Genomic DNA, 21,908 nt, shown 5'->3' on the forward strand with positions numbered 1-21,908 from the left:
TTGGGGTGGGGGGCACCTGTACGTGGATGTCACCCTTCGGAAGCTGCTCTCTCGTTTCTTTGTCCCCTGCCCCAGGACCCTCCTGCACAGAGACCTGCAGGCGCTCACGGAGGCCATGTACACCAACCTCCACACCATGCTGCTGGGCGACGCCGCAGAGGCGGGCGGTGGCTGGCACGAGATGGGTCTCCTCGATTTCTCCTACAGCTTCCTGTTCAGGTGAGCCCGGGCGGCCCCCGTGCGCCAGAGGGGAGCCCCGCACACTGGGCCCGGCTCAGCCATGCACAGTGGCTGGGGAACCAGGAGGACTTTATGTGAGGGGCGAAGCCGTTGGGGACCCTGAAAGCAAAGACCGCAAGGTGACATTTTTGCCTCTGGGACCCCGAGTATTTCCCTGGGTCAGCCTGTGAGTTGTAAAGGAGACAGAGACCGAAAAAGGGGGGACCTTGTTGGCCTTGGGATTTGTTCTAAGTAAAATGAGTGGCACTGGGGGTTTAAGCAGGGGCTGGACACGATTGGACTTAGAGCTTTAAAAGCGCTCTTTGAGCCCTGGCCAGGTAGCCCAGTTGGTTGGAGCATCATCCCAACACGCCAAGGTTGTGGGTTCGATTCCCTGTCAGGGCACATACAAAAAACGACCAATGGACGCATAAAGAGGCAGAGCAGCAAAGCAGTTTCTCTCTCTCTCTCTCTCTCTCTCTCTCTCTCATCAGTAACTAAGAATTTAAAATAAAGCCAAAGTGCCCTTTGGCTCCTGAAGGGGGACTAGGCCACAGAGCAGCTGTGTGGCAATGAGAGAGAAGCAGGAGGACCCACGAGGGGCTGCCGCAGTTGCCCACGTAGGAGATAACAGAGGCCTGGAGGGCCGAAGTCATTTGCCCGGAGTCGCCCCACAGCTGGGGTCACGGCAGGGCTGGCCGCAGAGCCTGCAGGGTCTCGAGTGTGACCCTGGGTGTGTAAGAGAGCCGCATTTTCTCTCACTTTTTCCCTGAATGGAGCAGCCGTCATCCAGGGCCGTGACTGGTCCAGGTGCCGCTGGTCTGGCCCACCCCGTCATTGTAGAACGGACTGAGGTCCAGGAAGGGGCAGCTAAAACCACCAGCCAGTTCACGGCAAGGCAGCTCCAGGTCTCCCGGCCCCTGCCACCCTGTGTCCCTGTGTGGACCAAGAAGTCCGAGGAGGCTGTGGCCTCCTGTCTGTCCGTCCATCTGTCATCTGTCCAGCTACCCTCCCTCCTACCCATCCATCCATTCATCCATCCACCCACCCATCCCTCCATCCCTCCATCCATTCATCCCTCCATCCCTCCTTGCATCCTTCCAACCCTCTATCCAGCGAACATTTCCTGAGGGCCTACTACGTGCCTGCACTGTGCAGATAAGGGACAGAGTCAGGACTGGACAGGCCTCTCTCGGCCCGCAGCCTCCCCCACTCTGGTGCCCACCCTCCTTCTCAGGAAACTCCCTCTCCGGGGAGATGCAGGGACCAGGGGGCACTCAAGGGGGGCAGTGGGCTTCCGTGGTGTCTCTCTGCAGAGGCACCTCCCACCTCACGGGAAAAGTGAGAGCCTGCGGTTTCTCTCCCAGGACGGAGGCCCGTGGGCCTGGGGCTCCTGAAGTGTTTGAAAGTGACTGCTGGCGGAAAACACTTCCTCCAGGACCCTTCCTGCGGGGGTGGGCGGGGGAGTGTGTGTGTGTGTGTGTGTGTGTGAGTGTGAGTGCACGTCCCAATGCACACTTGCTCTTGTGCTTCTTCCTTTCCCCACCCCCGACCAGGCCCTGTCCCTCTTCCGCCTGACCCCTCAGGTCAAACCCAGCCTTCTCATGGTTGCAGGCCCCTCCCCGCCCTGCCCTGCACGACCAGCCCTGCCAGCTCCTGGACCGCTTCCGTCCTGTCCCTGTCCCCTCACGCTCCAGCTCCCGCGCCTGGACCAGCGGCACCTGGCAGCTCTGACCAGGCCGAGTTGCTCCCTCAGCCCCCAGCCCTTCCCCAGGCTGTGACCCTTCACCCCTCTTTTTTCCCCTGCTCACCCCACAGGTCTCCGCTCAGACCCTGCCTCCTCCAGGGAGCCTGCCTTGACTCCTTCTGCAGGGGCAGGAGCCTCCTCTCTTGGCCTGTGGCTCCATCTTACCCCACTGTCACTCTGCTTCGGCCTCACCTGCCTCCTTGCTGCTCCTCAGCCCTCCCACCTCCGCCCCACCTCGGATGTTGGCACCCACGGATCCCTCTGCCCTTCCCGCCAGGTGTCAGCCCATTGGCGAGCCCCTTCGCCCCCTCCCTCCCACACACCTCGGGGCACCGGCTGACACATCAGTCGTTCATGCACTTCCCTTGTCTCTGGCCTGTCTCCTGCACGTGAGTGCCCACCCTAGGAGGCCTTGAGCGTTTTGTCTGTCTCGTTCACCGCGGCTCCCGGCCCGAGCAGCCGGGGCAGCCAGTAGGAAGGGTAGGTGCTCACTGGGGGCGTGAATGAAGAAAAGCTTGTAGGCTGCTGGGTGGGGGGGCGGCGGGGTCTGGCCGGGAGTGACCAGGGAGGACCCCTGACCCGCTGTGTGCCGTCCCCAGAGCCGGCTACCTGACGCTGTACGGAGTCGAGGCGCTGCCGCGCACCCCTCAGAGTCAGGCCCAGGACCGCGCCCACTCGGCCGACGTCTTCCACGCCTTCCGCCAGCTCGAGCTGCTGCTCCCCAAGCTGGCGCGCGGCTCCCTGTCCGCGGGTAAGCACCGGCGGTGGGGGCGCGGGGCCACGGGGCCTGGGGAGGCGAGGCAGACCGCAGGACACACAGGGCGCGTCCCAGCTCAAGGTGAAGGACCTCCCCTGTAAAATGGGGAGCAGAGTAGGACTTTCCTAGACGGTCAGGATTGGCTGAGGTAACAAGAAAAAAAATGTTTTTTGAGCATTTTCGGCGTGCCTGCTACCAGGTTAACACAATGTTGTCTCGTTCAGCGCCCACAACGGCTCATCACTTCATTTCCCTTATTTATATTTTGTTGTAAACCAGACTTGAACACATTAGGTTGTTTAAATTAGGAAACATTATTGGGGGTAAAAATTCATGGGTGTAGACGGTGAAAAGTAATAACATTCACTCTTCCAAGCCCAGCTTCCTACAGAGACAGATGTTAACATGCTCACATATATCCCTTCAGTATTTTGCAGGGATATTCTATTTTGTAAATACAGACATATATACATATCTAAAGTGTATAGTATTTATTTTATTTTTTAAAAATATTTTATTTATTTATCTTTAGAGAGAGGGAAAAGGAAGGAGAAAGGGAGAAAAACATCAACGTGGTTGCCTCTCATGCGCCCCCTACTGGGGACCTGGCCCACAACGCAGGCATGTGTCCTGACTCGGAATCAAACCAGCGACCCTTTGGTTTACAGACTGACACTGAATCCGCTGAGCCACACCAGCCAGGCCTGAAACTTGTTTTTTTTTTTAAGCTTACAATATAGATACCTTTTCCCCTGTCAATAGAAACATCTTCTAGGTGCTAGCCAATACAATTAGAAAAGAGAAATCAATTTCTGGTATAAGAATTAAAACTATCCCTATGTGCAAATGATCTACTGTGTCTGGAAAACCTCAGAAATCCATGATAAAACTAACTGAAGCAAAAAAGAATCCAGCAAAATGGAAGGACAGAATTAACAACAACAACAACAAAACACTCTTCCAGCCCTTACGTGTCAGTATTTAGGTAGCCACGCCCCTCCAAAGGGTTGTTATAATTGCTTCCTTTCATGTGTCCGTGTGACTATTATCATATCTTGGACTGTTATCACTTCGGCCATTTGGCGGCTTTATTTCTTGATGACATTTTTTTGGAAGTGTGTTTGCCAGGTCAAAGGGCATACACATTCAAATATTTACTACTTACTACCGCATCATTTCCAAAAAATGGAGCAATTTCTACGCCTCCCCGAAGGGAAGGGGTCCACGGGAGGTTATCAGTCTTTCCACTTGTTTGCCAATCTGATGGGCAAAGCTGGGTAGCGTGTTTTGATTTGCATTTTCCCACAACCTTCTCAACAAGCAGTTATCAGCCTTTAACTCCCTGCCAATCCGATGGGTGGAAAAGGGCCTGTGGCTTCATAGGCATTTATTTCCCTGGCAACAGAGATGAAATGTGTTTTTATGTTTTCCCAGCCATTTGCTTTTCCTCTGTCAGTTGTCTCTTCGTGTCTCTGAACGTCTTTTTAGAGGCAAATCATTATCTTGCTGACTCCTGCCGTCAATGTTGGAGGTTTGGTGTCATTATACCCACTTGGCAGGTAAAGAAATTGAGGCTCAGAGAGGTCCCTTGTCATAGACACAGCTACAGCTGGTGGGCAGCACAGCCAGCAAAATGGAAACGTAGCCCATTTGATTTGCAAAATGCTGTGCATAAATCACCTGGCACACTCCAGCCCCGACGGCTTCTCCAGAAGAGAGTGGTTTCTGCATTGCCCTTTGCTCCACTCTGACGCTCCCCTGGAGGCTGGGTAGATGCGGAGGGGGGCCCTCGGTCCTTCTGGGAGCAGACCTGGGCTGGTTAAAGGAAGGCTGCACTTCCCAGGACAGGCAGCAGGTGGCAATGTTGGGAAAGGTTTCTCAGTTCCGAGCAGGAGGCTGTAGGGCAAAGCTGTCCCTATCAACATATAAAATGCACGTTCTTCGAATCCTGAACTTCGATTGCTAAAAACTGTCCCACAGACATGCTTGCACATGTCTACAGACACACCAAGATCTTCCCTGCCATGTTGCGTGTAATGGCAAACACTAGAAACAGCCTACATGCCCACCGCGAGGGCTGGTGAAATAAATGACGCATTCACAGAAGGGGATGGATCGCTGCAGGACGAAACCCACCGTTCTGAAAAAGGTGTGGACAGTGGGTATGTTGTGCTGTTTATTTTTCTTTTTATTTTTTTCTAGTTTTATTGAGATATAACTGCCATACGTCCTGTGTGAGGTGTACCTGACTTGATTTACATACTTTGTGAAATGATTACTAGGAGAAGCTTAGTTAACATCCACGTGTTTTAAAAGGTGAGAACATGCACAGATTTTTGCTTCCGGGAAAGCTTAGATGGGCTGAAGAGAAACTTACTTTCATGGTATACCCGTTTGAACTTTTAGAATTTCTTTTATTATTATATTTATTATTATTATTTTACCATGTACATGCATATCTCCTATGCTGTAACAAAATATAAATATATTTAAAAGAAAACTGACCCTCAGACCATTGAGTCTGGTGTTTCTCTTACAGTAGGGCATTGAGGGCAGGGACAGTTAAATAAAGCCCCAAGCTAAGCTAACTGCTTCTTTCTAGAACATTCGTTTTACTGATTACTGTGTAGGGAGGCTATTTCATTTGACTTTTGTTTTGGGGGAATAGACATTCTTATACTAAAGAATCAGAGAGTCTAATACATAAACCTAATTCATTTTAAAGGGAGAACACAGACTTTTTTAAAAAAAGATTTTATTTATTTATTTATTTATTTAAGACAGAAGGGAAGGGAGAGAGGAAGAGAGGGAGAGAAACATCTGTGTGTGATTGCTTCTCGTGCACACCCTACTGGGGGCCTAACCCGCAACCCAGGCCTGTGCCCTGACTGGGAATTGAACCAGCGACCTGTTGGTTTGCAGGTTGGTGCTCAACCCCCTAAGTCACATCTGCCAGGGCAGGAGAATGCAGACTTGAAAGGCCTGTCTCCCCAAGGGGGCCTTTCTGTGCCCCCAGGTCTCCAGCGGACAGAGGCACTTCCTAAGAAAAACCCTCTTTCTACAGATGGGGAGAGTGAGCAACAGAGGTAGATGCGGCCTTAACCACTTCCACACAGCATGGGAGGTCTGGGATTTGAACCTGCTTCTGCTGCATCGAATCCTATGACCAGCCACATGGGCCCAGAAGTTCTGATTCACAGCTTTGAGTCCTTAAACTGTGGCTGAAATAATACATACCTTATAACAGTGGCTGGAATATAGCAAGGGATTTACCAGACCCCTACCTGTATCAAGCATGTTCTGTATAAGGTCTTTTTTAATAAAGATTTTATTTATTTATTTTTAGAGAGGGGGGAAGGGAGGGAAAAAGAGAGGGAGAGAAACATCAGTCGACTGCCTCTTACATGCACCCAGCTGGGGACCTGGCCCACAGCCCAGGCATGTGCCCTGACCAGGAACCCAACCGGTGATCTTGCCCTTCACGGGACTAAGCTCAACCAACTGACCCTCGCCAGTCAGGGCTGTGTAAGTTCTTTTTATATCCTCCTAATGATCCTGTGAGCCAGGGTGCCCCCATTTTACAGATGGGGAAACTGAGACTCAGGGATACACAGTGGTTTGCCCAAGATCATCCTTCTAGGAAGGGGCAGAGCAATGTATCATTATTTCTTTTTTTTTAAGATTTTATTTTTATTTATTTTTAGAGAGGGAAGGGAGGGAGAAAGAGAGAGAGAGAGAAATATCAATGTGCGATTGCTGGGGGCCGTGGCCTGCAACCCAGGCATGTACCCTGACTGGGAATCGAACCTGCGACGCTTTGGTTCACAGTCTGCGCTCAATCCACTGAGCTACGCCAGCCAGGGCTTGTATCATTATTTCTTAATCATAGAAATAATCAATACGTGAATGCACTCTCCTTGGACTAATAATTTGCTGGCATTCATTAAGCACTATGTAGTAATATACCTGATGTTTATTGGGACTACTGCAGGTATCACTTTTTGTGTGTTGTATGTTAACGCAGTCGATCTCCGCATAACCCTGCGGGGTGGGGGCTCCTACCATCCCATTTCACAGGTGAGCAGACTGAGGTGCTGAGAGGGAAGGTGACTGGTCCAAGGCCAGGTGCTCAGGCCCAGAGCTCCAGCTCTTATCTGGGCTCACCTGTGTCTTATTAAAAAAAAAAGCTAAATATCACAGAAAAGGGAAATTCTCCTCCCAAGGTGACTGTTGTTATCAGTTTGGTGTTGTCTTTCTAGAACACTGCCGTTCCTTGAATGCAAGCCACAGAGTTATCTTTAACTGTTCTGCTAGACGCTTTTAAAAAGGAGATGAAATCCATTTTAATAATACATTTTCTTCAGCTCAGTAGATCTAAAATTAAATCAGCATTTCAGCATGTCATCGATATAAAAATTATTAGTGACATCATTTACATTTCGTTACTCGTGCTAAAACTTTGACTCCCAGCGTGTCCCGGTCTGGGCAAGCCACGTTTTAAAGGCCCCGTCACCGTGGTTGGCCTGTGGCTGCCTTATTGCACAGAGCGGTTCTAGACCATTCCCCGCGCGTTGAAACACGGCGCAAGCCCAGATTATACTGCGATCCAAATATACAGCCAGCCCCTGTTTTCCTGGTGGGAAGGTATTGTTTTGGTTTGTTTTTTTGTTTTTTGGGGTTTTTTTTGGCCAACCCAAAATATAGAAATAATTAAGAACGGAAATGAAGTTGAACTTTCCCCTCACTGATTTTGCTGAACATCTGTTGTTAAGCTCACATGCAATGTGAACTTTTGCCTTCTTCTTACACTTTCATTTCGGGCAATGATTCTATTCAGACTCCACCCTCGATGCCAGCATCTCGCCCACCAGGTGGCTGAACCGCCAGGCTCAGCTTCCCAGGTCCCTCTTCTTCACTCCAGTATCGTCCGTACGAGACTCGGAGTGAACTCACTGAATCTCAGAATCTGCGACACTGTGGTCTTTTCTCTGGAAACTGTCTCTGGTGGGGGTTGGGGGGAGTGTGGGCATTGCCAGGCTTTGACTATATTTTATGTGGTTCGTCCATTGGAAATAGAAAATCATGGTAGTGAAATGTCTCCCCCGCTTTCTCATCATAGTGTCTCCCACCCAGTTCTCACTCTCCCTCCCCAGTTGGCTGGTTTTATCAGTTTCACATGGAACCTTCCAGAGTTCCTGTATGCAAATGCAAGCAAAGTGACTGTGTTCTTAATCATTCTCTTTTTTCCGTGAATGCATCCCAGACACACTCTTCTGGGCACTTCGCTTTTTCCTCACGACATACGTAGAGCAGCAACGACTCTGTCTCGTGTGTGGTGCATGCCCCGTGCTGTTCCAAGGGCTCTCTCTACAAATGGGGATTGATTTGAGGATCAAATCACTGCGCTAAATTTTTAATTTTTTGCTAGTCCTTTTTTATTATTATTATTATACAACACCATCTTTGGCTCATTTGCCAAATGACATTCACATACTTCTCTCTGTTTAACGGTGGCCACATATACAAACTATAAAGTTTACTATTTTAACCACTTTTAAGTATACAATTCAGTGGCAATAAGCCCATTCACAATGTTGTGTAACTATATCGTTATCTGTTAGCAGAAATTTCTCATCGTCCCAAACAGAAGCTTTGTATCCAGTAAACAGTAACCACCATCTCCCTCTCCCTCAGCCCCTGGTAACTTTTTTTTAAGATTTTATTTATTTATTTTTAGAGAGGGAATGGAGGGAGAAAGAGAGAGAGAGAGAAACATCAATGTGCGGTTGCTGGGGGTCATGACCTGCAACCCAGGCATGTACCCTGGCTGAGAATCAAACCTGCAACACTTTGGTTCGCAGCCCACGCTCAAGCCACTGAGCTATGCCAACCAGGGCCCTGGTAACTTTTTATTCTACTTTCTGTCGCTTTGAATTTGCTGGGTATCTCATATAAGTGAATTATACTATATTTCTCCTCGTGTCTGGCTTATTTCACTAAGCATAAGGTTTGCACGGTTCATCCGTGTTGCAGCCTGTGTCAGCATTTCCTTTTTTAAGGCTGAGTAATAGTCCACTATATGGAGATACTGCATTTTGTTCAGCTATACATCTGTTGGCTGCCACCCGGATTGCTTCCACCTTTATTTGCTGCTAACAGTGCTACTATGAACTATACGAGTGTTCAAGCGTCTGTCTGAGGTCCTGTTAGCTCTCTGGTGCACACAGCCGGGAGTGGGGTTGCTGGGGTCAACGGCGGTTCTATCTGTATCTTTTTGAGGACCTGCCACACTTTCCCACGGTGGCCCCACTGTTCTGCATTCTCACCAGCAACATGCAGGGTTCCTCCGGTTTTTCTACATCCTTGCTTGTTATTTAGCTTTATTTTTGGATACTAGCCTTCTTAAGGGGCAGGAGATGGTCCCTCACTGTGGTTTTGATGGGCGTTTCCCTAATGAGTCGTGGCGTTGAGCACCTTTTCCTGTGCTTGTTGGCCATTCGTACATCATCCCTGGGGAAATGTCCGTTCAAGCCCTTTGTCCATTTTAGGGTTTTTTTTGGGGGGGGGGGGTATTGTTCTTGTTGAGTTACAGGAGTTTTTAATATATTCTGGGTACTAGACCCTATCGGATAGGTGATGTGCAAATAGTTTCTCCCCCTCTGTCGGTTGTCTTTCACAGGCCATTGCTCTGTCGAGTCCTCCTTAAAAGCAGCATTTACAGTAATATTTACAGCAATACCTGCAGCGGCGCCGTCCGAGCTCAAGGAATGCCAGTCATTGTTAGTCTGTGCTGAATTCCCGGGCCTCCTTTTCAGAACTGTCGCACCCGGTGACTTTTGCAGGCGCCCAGAACTGGCATCGGTGGAGGCGGCGGCGACGCCACCTGCACTCTGCACTCCCCTGATCCAAATCTGCCCGAGCCTGGGCCGGTCCCCAGAGATTCTGACGACAGTGGCCTACGGTGGGACCTGGGCAGGGGATTCACAAGCACCCGGGTGGTCCTCCAGTGCCTGAAAAGTTGGGAAACACAGGAAAATAATGCATTTCAGATCAGCAATCGGGCTCACTGCATGCTATTTGAAAATGTAACTAATATACTTTAAAAAGATGTTTATTTTACGCCCTCTTAAGTACCCTGTAGTATGCGGCTGGGCTGAGAACCACTGGGTGGGTGGGTCTTCCTGAAACACTGTTTTCTGGCTCACACACATTTAAAAAGTCCACGAGAGAGTTCCTAGAACTTGGGGATTTCGTAGTGATCCCGAGTAACGCCCACTCTTCCACGGGGCGATCTAGGGAAAACCGAACCTTATAGTCGCACGCATCTGTGTGAATACAGCATCGTCTTGTAGCGCGCACACAGTGTTTGACCAGTGCCCACCTGGCTGCGTCCCCCCGGCGGCCCGCCCTCGTGGGCGCGTCTCACCGGTTTTCCAGAGCAGAGCAGGCCGAGGCTTATTTGACAGTGATCGCAAATTGGCGATTCCTGGGCCGGAGTTGAGCCTTCGAGTTGCTGGTGTGACCTGCGCAGTGATTACACACTTCTTGCTTATGTGCTAAGCTCCCTGGCTGGGGACAGATCGGTCCCGGGGGCCAATTGCTGGAGCTGCATCGAGGCCACCCCTGACCCTCTGCCCCCCACAGCTCCCCCCTGGCCCTCCTCCCTCCTTCACTCTACCCCCTTCCCGGGGGGCAGTTCAGTTTGAGAGCTCTGTCCCTTCTTGATGGCAGTTCGTTCATTTCTGGGGACTCCGAATGGAGCTGGGCTGAGTCTGGGGAATGCTGCTTGGTGTGTTTCGTGTTCCCTCCCCTGCAGGGTAAACAACCACCGTCCATGTAACACGTGTTCATTGAGCACCTACTGTGGGCCAGTTGCTGGGGACACAGAGGTGAATAAAACAGACAAGTCCCCTCGCCCCTGTTCTCTGGGGGCGAGACAGACAATACATGAGTCAACTTGTAAAGGGCTTCCCTGTAGCCTCCTTCCCTCAGGAACTGCCCACCCCCAGGGAGTGACGCCCAGAAGACCCTTGGCCTCACGGGAGGTCAGGGCTGAGCGGCCCTGGGCTGGGCACGGGTCTGTAACCCGCACCCTCCGTGCTCTGTTCCTGCAGCAGACAAGGACCGCGCATGCAGTGCGAAAGGTCGCCTGTGGAAGCTGTTGTCCCCGGCCAGGCTGGCCACCCGGGCCCACCGCAGCAGCTGGCTGGACAGTTACCTGCTGCACCTGGAGGAGATGGGTGTGTCAGAGGAGATGCGGGCGCGGGCGCTGCTGCTGCAGCTCTGGGCCACACAGGTGGGCACGGCGTGCAGGTGTGGGTGTGTGGGTGTGCACACATGAGTGTGTGCGTTTGTGAGTGTGGGTCTGGGCTGTGCGCACAGGCTGTGCACGCAGGCCCAGTCCCCTGACTTCCTTCACTGGGAAAGAGCATCGTGAACAGGATCCTCTGTGAAGCGGAGTGAGGAGGGGGCGTGGGGCTGCGGGAAGAGGTCACAAAGGGCCCATGAGTCCTGGTAAGGGAAGACTTGGGGTTTCTCTGGGTGAGTCTGGAGTCCGGGGTGCAAAGGAGGGACAGGATCTGGGGAGCAAGGGCAGAAGAGGGACACAATGAGGAGACACTGGTGGCAGGGCCACGGGAGGGACGAGGATGCGGATAGATTCTGGAAACACCCAGGAGACAGCGCCCGCCCGTGGGTTCAGGAAGGGGCCCGGCACTGGGGGCAGAGGAAGCGGGGCTGAGGGTGCCGCCTCCCCGGGCCCGGCTCCTGCCCTCACCCAGCCCCAGGGCCCCGCCTTCTCCTGGCCCCGCCTCAGTTGTGACCGTGGCTCAGGCTGACATTTCAGGGTAATTCCTCTCCCATCGACGCACAACTTATTTTTAGTCTTCTCTCGGAGCCATTAACTGTCCCTGTAGGCAGAGGGCTGGCAAGGGCCGGGGGCCGGGTTTGATCAGCAGCGGGGCCCCATTAGTGCCTAGCAGCACATTTATGGGCAGAGATTGGAGCTCCAAACTCTCTCCAGAACCCCTTGCGGAAATGACCTCCGTCAGCACAATTGGATGCTGGCCTGGGGGCTTGAGTGACAGGAAGTCCGGGGAGCAGCCCGTGGCAGGGCCAGGAAAGCTGCCCAGGAGCTGGGGACAGGACATCCTCTGAGGTTGAGTCATTGGCAGCATCCAGAGCGCAGGCAGGTGGGGAGACCCTTGGAGATCACAGGTCTCGAGAGCGCGGCCAAGGTGCTGTGCTGCAGCCCAGTGGTTTCGGGCCCGGGCTCTGGGAGTGACCCGCTGTTTCCTGGCAAGTCGGTCGCTTCACTCTCGGTGCCTCAGTTTACTCGTCTTTAAAATGGAGGTGGCGGCGCCTTTCTCAAGGTGCGGTGGAAAGGATAAAAGGATGAGAAGGAGGGATATCTGTGCTTGGCAGGTAACGAGAGCTCAATAAATGCATTTCACAAACATCTAGTGAGGGCCCCCTGAGCGCCGGGCACCGTTGCAGAAGCTGGTTGTAGAGCAGAGAGCAGATCCAAGACCCCCGCCCTGGCAGAGCTGGTGTCCTGGTGGGAGAAGACGGACTGTCCACAAACAAGCGTGTAAAGCGTCCTAGAGGGGATGTTCGGTGGAGCACCCATAAAGCTGGGGAGGGGTTCGCAGAGGGGTGTGGGGAGGGCCCACTTTAGATAGGGCGGTCAAGGGAGGCCTCGCCAGGTAGCTGATATCTGAGCAGAAACTGGAAGGAAGTGCGGGAGCAGCCACGCAGGTGTATAGGAGGAGGACATCCAGGCGGGGCAGCAGCACGTGCAAAGGCCCTGAGGTGGGGCGGGGATGGCGGGGCAGAGGGGCCTGACCACTCCGGGCCCTGGGGGCCATGGGGAGGACTTCGGCTTTTCCTCTGAGATGGGAACCCTCTGAAGGCTCTGAGCAGAGGGCCAGCATGGCCTGTCTTCTTCTCGAGAGGGGTCCTTCTGGCTGCGTTGCTGGGAACTCTGTAGGTCGTGGCGGGGGCGGAGTGCAGGCAGGGAGACCAGGGAGGAGGCCACTGCAGTCACCAGGCAAGAGAGGATGGTGCTAGACCAGGGGCAGAGGGGACGGTGGCGGGACTCTGGGCGTGTTTCCAGGTGGAGCCAGCAGGATGGCTGTGGGCGGGGGCCGGGGAGCGGGTGTGAACAAGGATGCTCTGGGTGTGGCCTGAGCGGTGGGCAGAGGGACGCTGTAGTTACTGGGCGAGGTGGATGGTGGAAGCAGCGAGTGCGGGGGAAGAAACCGGGGGTTTGGTTTTGGGTGTGCCGAATTGGAGATGGAGAATGGGGGGAGGGTAGCATCTAAAGAAAAGAGTCCGGAGTCCAAGGTTAAGGTCCGAGCTGGAGACGTCTGTTCGGGGCTGTGAGTGTAGACACGGAGTGGGCACCGCTGGGCTGGAGACCACCGGGGTGGGAGTGGGTGGGGAAGGGGCCCAAGCTCTGGCCTCTCCCGTTTGGGGGAGGAGAAGATGAGGGGGAGACAGCAAAGAGGACAGAGGAGGAGGGGCCTGGGGGGTAAAAGGGAGTCGGGAGGGAGCGCCCTCCAGAGGTCAGATCGGAAAGTATTCCGAGGGGTTGACAAAGGGCACTTGGGATTGCTATTGTCAGGTCCGAGTGGAGGCACGAATAATCTTTTCGGAAGCGATCTCATACATGCCGCGTGCCAGCCATCCTGTTGGGTACTTTACAGACATAGGGTCCTCACAAAGGCTCCATGAATCCAGAGCTGCAAAGCCTAGAATTGGCCGGTGCAGGGGTCAGCGGGAGGCTCCCGCACCCAGGGACCTGGAGGAGGAGCAGTGGCCTGAAGCTGAAGGTCCAGGCGGGAGAAGAGGCCGGGTCTCAGGGAACGTGGGTCGGGGTGGGCAGAGGAGGAGAGTCCCCGCAGGCCCATCCCGGCACAGGCGTGCCCCCCTTCGCACCCCAACACCGCCCCTCCCTGGGCCTTGGACTATGGCCTCAGGGGGGCACTGCGGCCAGGCCAGAGTGTCCTCCTGGGTGAGTGAGGCGGGGCCCCAGCGGAGAAAGCTGCACTTCCAGGGCATCGGACTCAGCGTCCTCTATGGTTGTGCGATCGATCACACAGCACGTGTGCGTGCACACACATGTGTGTCCACACCCACGCACGTCTGTGCAGTGGAGTGGAAGGCAGTCCTTGTCACCTCCCTAACTTGCCCCAGCTTTTTCCCGAAAGCAGAGACAAGTGAGTGGCCTCGTGTTCCGCTCCTGCTTGGTAATTAATGAGCCGCGGCCCCCATCGGGCCATCCTGGCAAGAGGAAGTGGCCTTGGCACCGAGTTAACCCAAAGCTGAATTATTTATCACCTGCATTCCCCTGGCTATTTAAGTGATGAGCAGCAACTGACCTTGCGTGTCTCCGCCGGACCCGAGGTGCTGGAGGAAACCTCAGAGGGAGTCCCGGGTCCCCGCCTGTTCTCAGGCCGGGGGGAGGGGCCGGAGGGAGGGAGAGACCTCTTCTGAGAGCCTACTCTGTGGCCAGCACGTGGGGGTCGCTAGCATCCAGTCTCAGTGGACCCTTGCGGCTGCCCCGGAAGTCGGCATATTGTTATTTCGGCAAAAGGGAAGTTCTAAGACCCAGAGGAGAACATGACTGACTTGTCTGGAGTGACAGGACGTGGGGAGCTGGGATTTGAACCCAGCTCTGCCTGGTCCCAGTTCAGGGCTCTGCCAGCCTGTCTGCCTTGCAGGCTGACTTGCAGGCCCCACCCTAAAGGGACACAGATGTTTATTCGACAAATACCAAGGAGCCTCTGCTAGGTGGACCGTGGGTAGAGACTAGGACCACGGTCCTAGTTTTCCTCTTCAGTGAAAGGTGTGATAATGGTGCACACTCAGCAAGGAAACGGAACAGGGGAGCGTGGCCCCAAGGAGGGGCCCCACTGAAACCATCACGGTAGCTGGAGAGGAAGAGAGGACAGGAAATCCGTTTCACCCTCACTGATGCTCTGGTGCGTTTGTTTACTGACTTTTCTGTATGTTTTTCTTCAGCGGTTAAGACCATGCAGCTCTTTAAATCCCACTTTTAATATGACCTAATATTGTGTCATAGGTACTTCTGCGTGACCTTGCAGATCCCTATAAAAAATCACCCACTTTTGTTTTGCTTAAAAGTAATACATTGTTTTTAAAGTCCAAGCAGTTGAAAAAGACGAGGGCAGTGAGGAGCCAGGCCCCACCTCCCTTCCCTACCCTCCCGCCCTCAGTTACCAGCTGCCTGAGTCCCCTAGAGGGTCTGTGCTTCGGCACACCTGTGCTCTTCAAACAGACACCCCCAGGGGCATGCCGAGCACCGCTCTGCGTCTCGCCGTTCGCATGCTCCGGTGCGCCCTGGGTCCGGTCCGAATCAGTATCCACGGGGCTGGCGTCTGTGCAGCGACTTCCTGTATCATCCGCAGGGCGGATCACCATTTATCTCTTTGATAGCCACGGAGCTGGCTTTCAATCTCGCCAGTACATCAGCAGCACTGCGGTAAACACCCTTGTACAAATAACTTCTCGTCCGCGCGCAGTTAGGTCTGTGATACGGTTACTGGGTAAACGTGGTATTTAGTGGCTGTTGAATATTCCATTGTTACGACTGGCTGGGACAGTCATTTATGGCAGGACGAGAATCTTCCCCCCAGGTGAGGTTAGTGGGTGTTCGCCCAGGCCTCATTTAAAGGGACCCCGTACACATTTCAGCCACAGGCTGGATATGCGGGCATGAAAATGTTCAGCCAAGGGAAAAGTCTTTTTTCCTAATTATTCAGCTAATGGGAAGTTTCAGATAACTTTCGTTCAAGACATTCATAGTTTCCACAGTCATCATTGATCATTGCTGCTGCTTTGCTTTATATGTACACAGTTACTCACATTTTTTAAAGCAAATGTGTGAGGTGTTGTACCAATGTGCTGTTGTTATACAACAAACAACCACAAAAACTCAGCGGCAGACACTGATGCGCCTTTATTGAACTCACACGTCTATGGGCCCGCTGCGAGGCAGCTGGTGTAGATGGGGCCCAGCTGGACAGTGCACTCTGTCCCATGTGTCCCCCGCCCCCCCACCTTCCTTGGGACCAGTGGACTAGGCAGGCAAGTGGAAATGCACAAGGTCTCTTGAGGCCTAGACTTAGAACTGCTGTTCTGTCAATCCCGCCTCATTCTATTGGCCAGAGCAAGTCACATGACTGAGGCCAAATCCAAGGGGCGGGGAAATGCACTCCTCTTTAATGGGGGCCGGTGCAAAGTCAGTTAATGGTAAGGGGGTGGATGCCCTTGGAGGGGTAAAGAATTGGGGCCAAGGGTACAATTGTCCTCAGATGTTAAGTCATCCCAGATTGGCACACCTTGTTGCTGTTATTAACACTGTTTTGCTGGTTAGCTATGAAGATCGCCTATGCAACCTCATACCAGTGATTTTGCTCAAGGTCGGGGATGCCAGGAACGGCCTTGAGGTGGTAGCCGTTGGACTCTGCCAAAACCACAGCGCAGTTCTCGGCCATGTTGTGAGGCTGAAGACAGACAGAGGCCATGCCTCGGTGTTTGGCAGGGGTGGGGACTCAGGCCTCCTGCTCCCCCTCCCCCCAGACCCCGGCCTCAGCCAGGGCTGCATCCGTGGCGTGGACCAGGCAGCTCTCGCCCCAGCCTTGTCCTCGAGATGCTGCACAGGGGCTCTTCCTCACTGCAGGGCAACATGGGTCCGGCTGCCTTCTGGCTTCTGCTCTTCCTCCTCAAGAACCCCGAGGCCCTGGCCGCCGTCCGTGGAGAGCTCGAGCAAGTCCTCCGCCGAGCAGAGCCGCCTGTCTCGCAGACGGCCACCCTCCCGCCGAAGGTTTTGGACAGCATGCCTGTGCTCGGTGAGCCGGTCAGACTCTGCAGATGGCCCCAAAGCCTGGGTCACCGTGGCCCCCTGAGCCTTGCCCTACGTGAGCGCCCATCGTCCCGGTTCCACCAGTGTCCTGGGGTCTAAGGTCCCCGTGAGCCTCCTCCCTTCTTAGACCTAGCGTCTCCATGCCTCTGTCTCAGCTGTTCATAGTCTCAGTAGGAGATTTTTGGTTGCAAATGGCAAAAAAACCCCTAACTTATGCTGGCTAAAGGGGGGAAAAAAGACTTTATTTGGGGCAAGTAACTAGAAAGTCCAGAGGTATCTAGCTTCAGGTACAGGTGGATCCAGGTGCTCTAACAAGGCCATCGGAACTCAGTCTTTCTCCATCTCCCAGCCTCGCTGTCTGCTGGGTCAGCTCCAGTCTCAGGCTGGTAAGATGGGCACCAGAAGCTCCAAGCCAATGTGCTCTTGGCCCACGAGGGTGCGCCTCTCTGCAGCATTCCTACCCAAAGTCCCAGCAGTGTGTCTCCTTGGCTCTCTTTGAGGGTCATAGGCTCATCTTGACCCAGTTGGGGCTCAGAGGGTTGGGATGCTCTGATTGGCCAATCATGACACAGCCTGATCCCAGGAGTCGATAGTGGAACCAATAGCCCAACCCCTGATCCGTAGGAGAGGGGTGGCCCCTAGAGGGAAATCAGGGGGCTCTTTCCAGAAGGGGCATGTATGCTGGGCAGGCAGAAACAATGAATATTAACGGCCCTGCTCTCTGCCTTGTCTCCTCTGATAATCTCCATCCTCCCTGCTGTCCGCACAGCTTCTCTCGGGATCGGACCCAAATCCACCCATCTAAGGTCTCCGAGGGAACCGTAGCAATGGCCCTCCTAAGGTCTCTGACAGTCCACCACAATCACACCTCACGAGGTGGCCTCCTCGGCCTCCCTGTGGAATGGTGGGCACGTCACGCTCCCCTTCTGAGCCTCCTCATCTTCCCCTGTAAAGTGAGAGCCAGGGTGGCATTTGGGTGGCTAAGAGGACAGCTGCTGACCCTTCCCTGTCCCTGCCCGGTGCAGACAGCGTGCTGAGTGAGAGCCTCAGGCTCACGGCCGCGCCCTTCATCACCCGAGAGGTCGTGGTGGACCTGGCCCTGCCCATGGCGGACGGGCGGGAATTCGCCCTGCGACGCGGTGACCGCCTCCTCCTCTTTCCATTCCTGAGTCCCCAGAAGGACCCGGAGGTCTACACAGACCCAGAGGTGAGTGGCATCGCAGGGACCGTGGGGAGAAAGCAGTGACTTCCAGGTCAGCCAGGTCTGAGTGGCATCCTTGCTCGGCTCTTTGCTGTGGGACCTCGTCCAGGCGACTTCACCTGTCTCTGTCTCTGTTTCCTCCCCTGTGAAGTAAACCTCATAACGGCACCTGCCTCACCGGGTTGTCAGGAAGATTGAATGAGATCGTGTACGGAAGGCCTTCAGCGTGCCTGGCACAGGGTGAATGCTTTTTAAACGATAGCCGAGTGGTTTTCCTGTTTTCAGAACGTTATCATGCCAGCTTCTCAACCCTTTTCCCTCTTCCTGGACTTTAGGAGGGGAAACTTGCACCATTTCTAATAGATTTGAGTGCGTACTGTATGCCCGGTACTGTTCTTTCTGTATGCTCGTCTATCCATCCATCAGTTTATCCACCCATCTGTTCATTGATACATCTGTCCATCCTCCATCCATCCATCCACGCCCCCACCCACAACCCTTTCCCCCGTCAGTCCACCCACTGGTCCAGCCACCGGGCACGGACCCTGTGCCAGGTCCTGTTCTCAGACACGGTTCTCCCCTTACCACGGCGCAATGAGCCAAATTGGCATTCTCTTTTTAAAAATAATTTCTTTAAATTACAAAAGTAACGTACACTTATAAAATAGAAATATATAGACATATATTTAAAGACAGGATTTTCCTTCTTTCCCTTCCTCTCCAGTTCTACAGAGTTCCCTAACAAGGGGTGGGAGCGTGTCCTTGAAACTATTTGGATGCCTTTAGAGACATACACACGCTCACACACATGTGAATGGATAGGCGTGTGAATAGGGTCATACAAAGCATGCTATCCCCAAACTTGCTTTTTTCACTCTAATAGTCTTAAAAATTCTGCCCTGGCTGGTGTGGCTCAGTGGATTGAGTGCCGGCCTGTGAACCAAAAAGGTCACTGGTTCAATTCCCAGTCAGGGCACACGCCTGGGTTGCAGGCCAGCTCCCCCCAGTGTGGGGCATGTGAGAGACAACCGCATGTTGATGTTCCTCTCCCTCTCTTCCTCCCTCCCTTTCTCTCTAAAAATAAATAAGTAAATAAAATCTTAAAAATTTTTTTTCTGTGTCAGCACACCCAGACCAAGCCCAGCCTTCTAAATAGCTGGTTAATTTTTTAACCAGTCCCCTCTTCATTGCCCTTTATATAGTTTCCTGTGTTTTTTTTTCCTCTTGTAAACAAGACCGCCGTGAACATCCTCATAGCCTTTCTCCGTGCATGAGTGTCGTGGGGGTGGAGTCAGACACGGACCTGCTTCCCCTCGCAGGTGTTCAGATACAACCGGTTCCTGAACCCCGACGGGTCGGAGAAGAGAGACTTCTACAAGGACGGGAAGCGGCTGAAGAACTGCAGCCTGCCCTGGGGAGCCGGGCACAACCAGTGCCTGGGCAGGGGCTACGCCACCAGCAGCATCAAACAGTGAGTGTCGGGGGGCTGGGGGAGGGGAGGCTCCTGCTCTGCCTGGTGGGCACGCGCCCCTCTCTCCAGAGGCAGCGAGGCCAGCCAGGGGGAGGGTTACGGCAGGCAGAGGTTTCCTACGGGCAGCCGCTGAGCCGTGTCTTGCCTGCAAATCTACTTATTTGTGTTTTTAAAAACGAGTACTAACTTGTAAGAATCAGAAGAGCTCATGTAAAAAAAAAAAACCAGCTTTCTGATTTCCTTTGAAATAATCAGATCTGGCAACAGGTTCTTCCTGCAAGCCTAGCGTCCAGATGTCAGACTCGCAGCATTCCAGACATGGCGTCTGTGCAGCTGACCGTGGCCGTCTGTCTGCCTCTGCGGTGCGGCTCAGAGCCTCTGGGCAGGGGCTGGCCCAGGGTCCTCATGCCCTTTGGTGCTTCTAAGGCCTTCTTCATTCTCCTCCCTCCACCCCAAGAGCCTTGGCCCCCGGATCAGTAACCGGCGGGACCCAGGGTTAGAACATCCGCCATGCCCCTCTGTCCAGCCCCTGTGCCATCGTAAGTTGGGTGACCTTCTGTGGCCCTGTTTCCTCAACTGTAAAATGGGGTACTGGTCATACTGCCTCCCGGGGGTGTCAGGACAAAGGAAAGGGATCTTCCTAAACTTAACCCACTGCCTGGCTCATGGTCGGCACGCAATGCACATGAGTTATTATTGTAATTACTAGTGTCGCCACTATTAACATGCAGGCCGTGTGCTGAGTGAACGGACGCACTGCATTAACCTCTCGGCCTCGGTCTTTTTCCAGCAGTAGAATGGAGATCATCAGACCGCCGGCTCTGCTCTAACGCCTCACGAGCGTTCCAGACAATCACTGGGCCGTGAGAACTCAGGCGTTGAACACCACGGGGGTGGTGGGAACAAGGGTAGGGGGGCCAGGGCCCAGCAGTCAGAAACCACCACATCAGTGACCCGGGAAGAAAGAGATAAAAACCTAGGGAAACAATGGTAGTACAGGCTGACACATGTTAAATGGTTAAGAAATATCCGAGCGCTACAGTAAATATGGTGCTTTATTCTTAAAATGACCTGAAGTTCGCAGTGGAAGTGGATGGTGGGTTGCAGCTGCGAGCTACTGTGAAGAGTGGGAGGAGGGTGATCTGAAACCGGGGGCTGATATGGCTGGTGTGGTGCATAACCCCCACACGCGCACGCCCGCACCGTGGACTGAGGCCGTTGGTGGATAGAGTTTAGGCGTGTGTGTGCATTTTGTGAGCTCCTGCTCAGCTCTGCTCAGCTGGGGGCAGGCTTTTGCATTCTGCTTGTGTTTCTTGACGATCAAAGTGTCCATAAACTGACGAGAAGTTTGCATTAAGCTTCACTCATTCCCTATTACATCAGCCACCTTGGAACAAACTCAGGGCTTCAAAACAAGTGTCACAGCAGAGCCGACTGGAGCTCCTGGTTCCTAAAGCTTCCGGATGGGCCAGAGAGATAATGGATGCTAAATATTTAGCACAGTGTCTAACACATAGTATATCAGCAAGTTAGCTCATTTGTTGTTCTTTTTATCCGACTTAATTGTCATGACAACCCCACTAGGTAGGTGTCAGTCTAACACTGAGGTCAAATCATTTGCCAGGTCACTCACCTGGTGAGTGGAGGTACCCGGATGCAAATCCAGGTGCGGGTCCAGGGCCCCCACGCTGCATAAACTCACCCACTAGCATCCTACCGCTTCAGAGCCGGAAGGGATACAGCCCACCTTTTTGAGCTTCTTTGACCAGACGGAGAAACTGAGGCCCAGAGTGGGAAAGAAACTCGATGAGGCTCACGTGTTTCCTTAAGAGGCAGAGCCCAGCTCTCCCGTCTAGAGCGCGGACTTTGCTCTGTCCTCTTTCCTCTTCCTCATTCATTAAGATTCAAGAATCCTGGCCGTGCGCTCTGGCCCACACTGGGCACCTGGCTCTCATTTGTGGGGGCAGTGGGGGGGGACAGAGTAGGTGAAGATCCCGTGCGCACCCTTCCTGACACAGGTGGTGCTAAGTGAGACCAGGCAGGTGGGCGGGGAGCAGCGAACATCCGGCAGGGCAGCCGCCGCCTGTACCAACACACCGATTACATCATACACACGGTGCGTTTCCTTACCGCGACGCATTGCCAGGAGATGGCAGTCAAGAGTGCTCCTTCTCGCGAAGCTGGTCCCTCCCGGCAGTTTTCCCACAGACTCGGTCCAATGTCTCCAGGGAGGGCTGCCTCTTTCTACCCTCGCAAAGGCAGCCTGGGGTTCCGCAGCAGCCCTGACCACGGCAGGCACCGGGGGTCCCAGGGCTCTGGGCGAGGGAAGATGGGTGGGTCCGGAGGGGAGTCAGGGAGAGTCATTGTTCACACTAATCAGGGGAAGCTGGGCTTTGCCGTGCCAAACGATCCCGGTCTCTGGCTTGTGACACCAAAGGCTTCGTCCCCACTCACACATGGGCTGTGGGTTTGGGGGGGTCACCTCCCCTCCATGCAGAGACTCAGCCTCTTTCCATCTCAACACGAGGCCCACACGGCTGCCAGGAGGAAAGGAGAGCTGGGAGTCCAGCCCCTGCTCCAAAATGCTTTGGTGTGAACTTGACAGACGTACCTCTGCTCACAGCC

At 53.7% G+C, this 21,908-nt stretch overlaps 1 protein-coding gene across 1 annotated transcript in view; it reads left to right on the forward strand.

The window, feature by feature from the left end:
* PTGIS (prostaglandin I2 synthase) overlaps window positions 1-21,908 on the forward strand; it is a 39,424-nt gene that overhangs the window by 14,984 nt on the left and 2,532 nt on the right. The window contains exons 4-9 of the mRNA XM_045833410.1: window positions 76-219; window positions 2,566-2,717; window positions 10,838-11,019; window positions 16,429-16,597; window positions 17,637-17,818; window positions 19,132-19,283. Of these exons, the coding sequence (XP_045689366.1) occupies window positions 76-219; window positions 2,566-2,717; window positions 10,838-11,019; window positions 16,429-16,597; window positions 17,637-17,818; window positions 19,132-19,283 (981 nt within the window). The remainder of the gene's footprint in view (window positions 1-75; window positions 220-2,565; window positions 2,718-10,837; window positions 11,020-16,428; window positions 16,598-17,636; window positions 17,819-19,131; window positions 19,284-21,908) is intronic.

This window comes from Phyllostomus hastatus, unplaced genomic scaffold (genome assembly GCF_019186645.2).
Source record: "Phyllostomus hastatus isolate PE091 unplaced genomic scaffold, TTU_PhHast_1.1 phas_contig_17, whole genome shotgun sequence".
Classification (NCBI taxonomy): domain Eukaryota; kingdom Metazoa; phylum Chordata; class Mammalia; order Chiroptera; family Phyllostomidae; genus Phyllostomus; species Phyllostomus hastatus.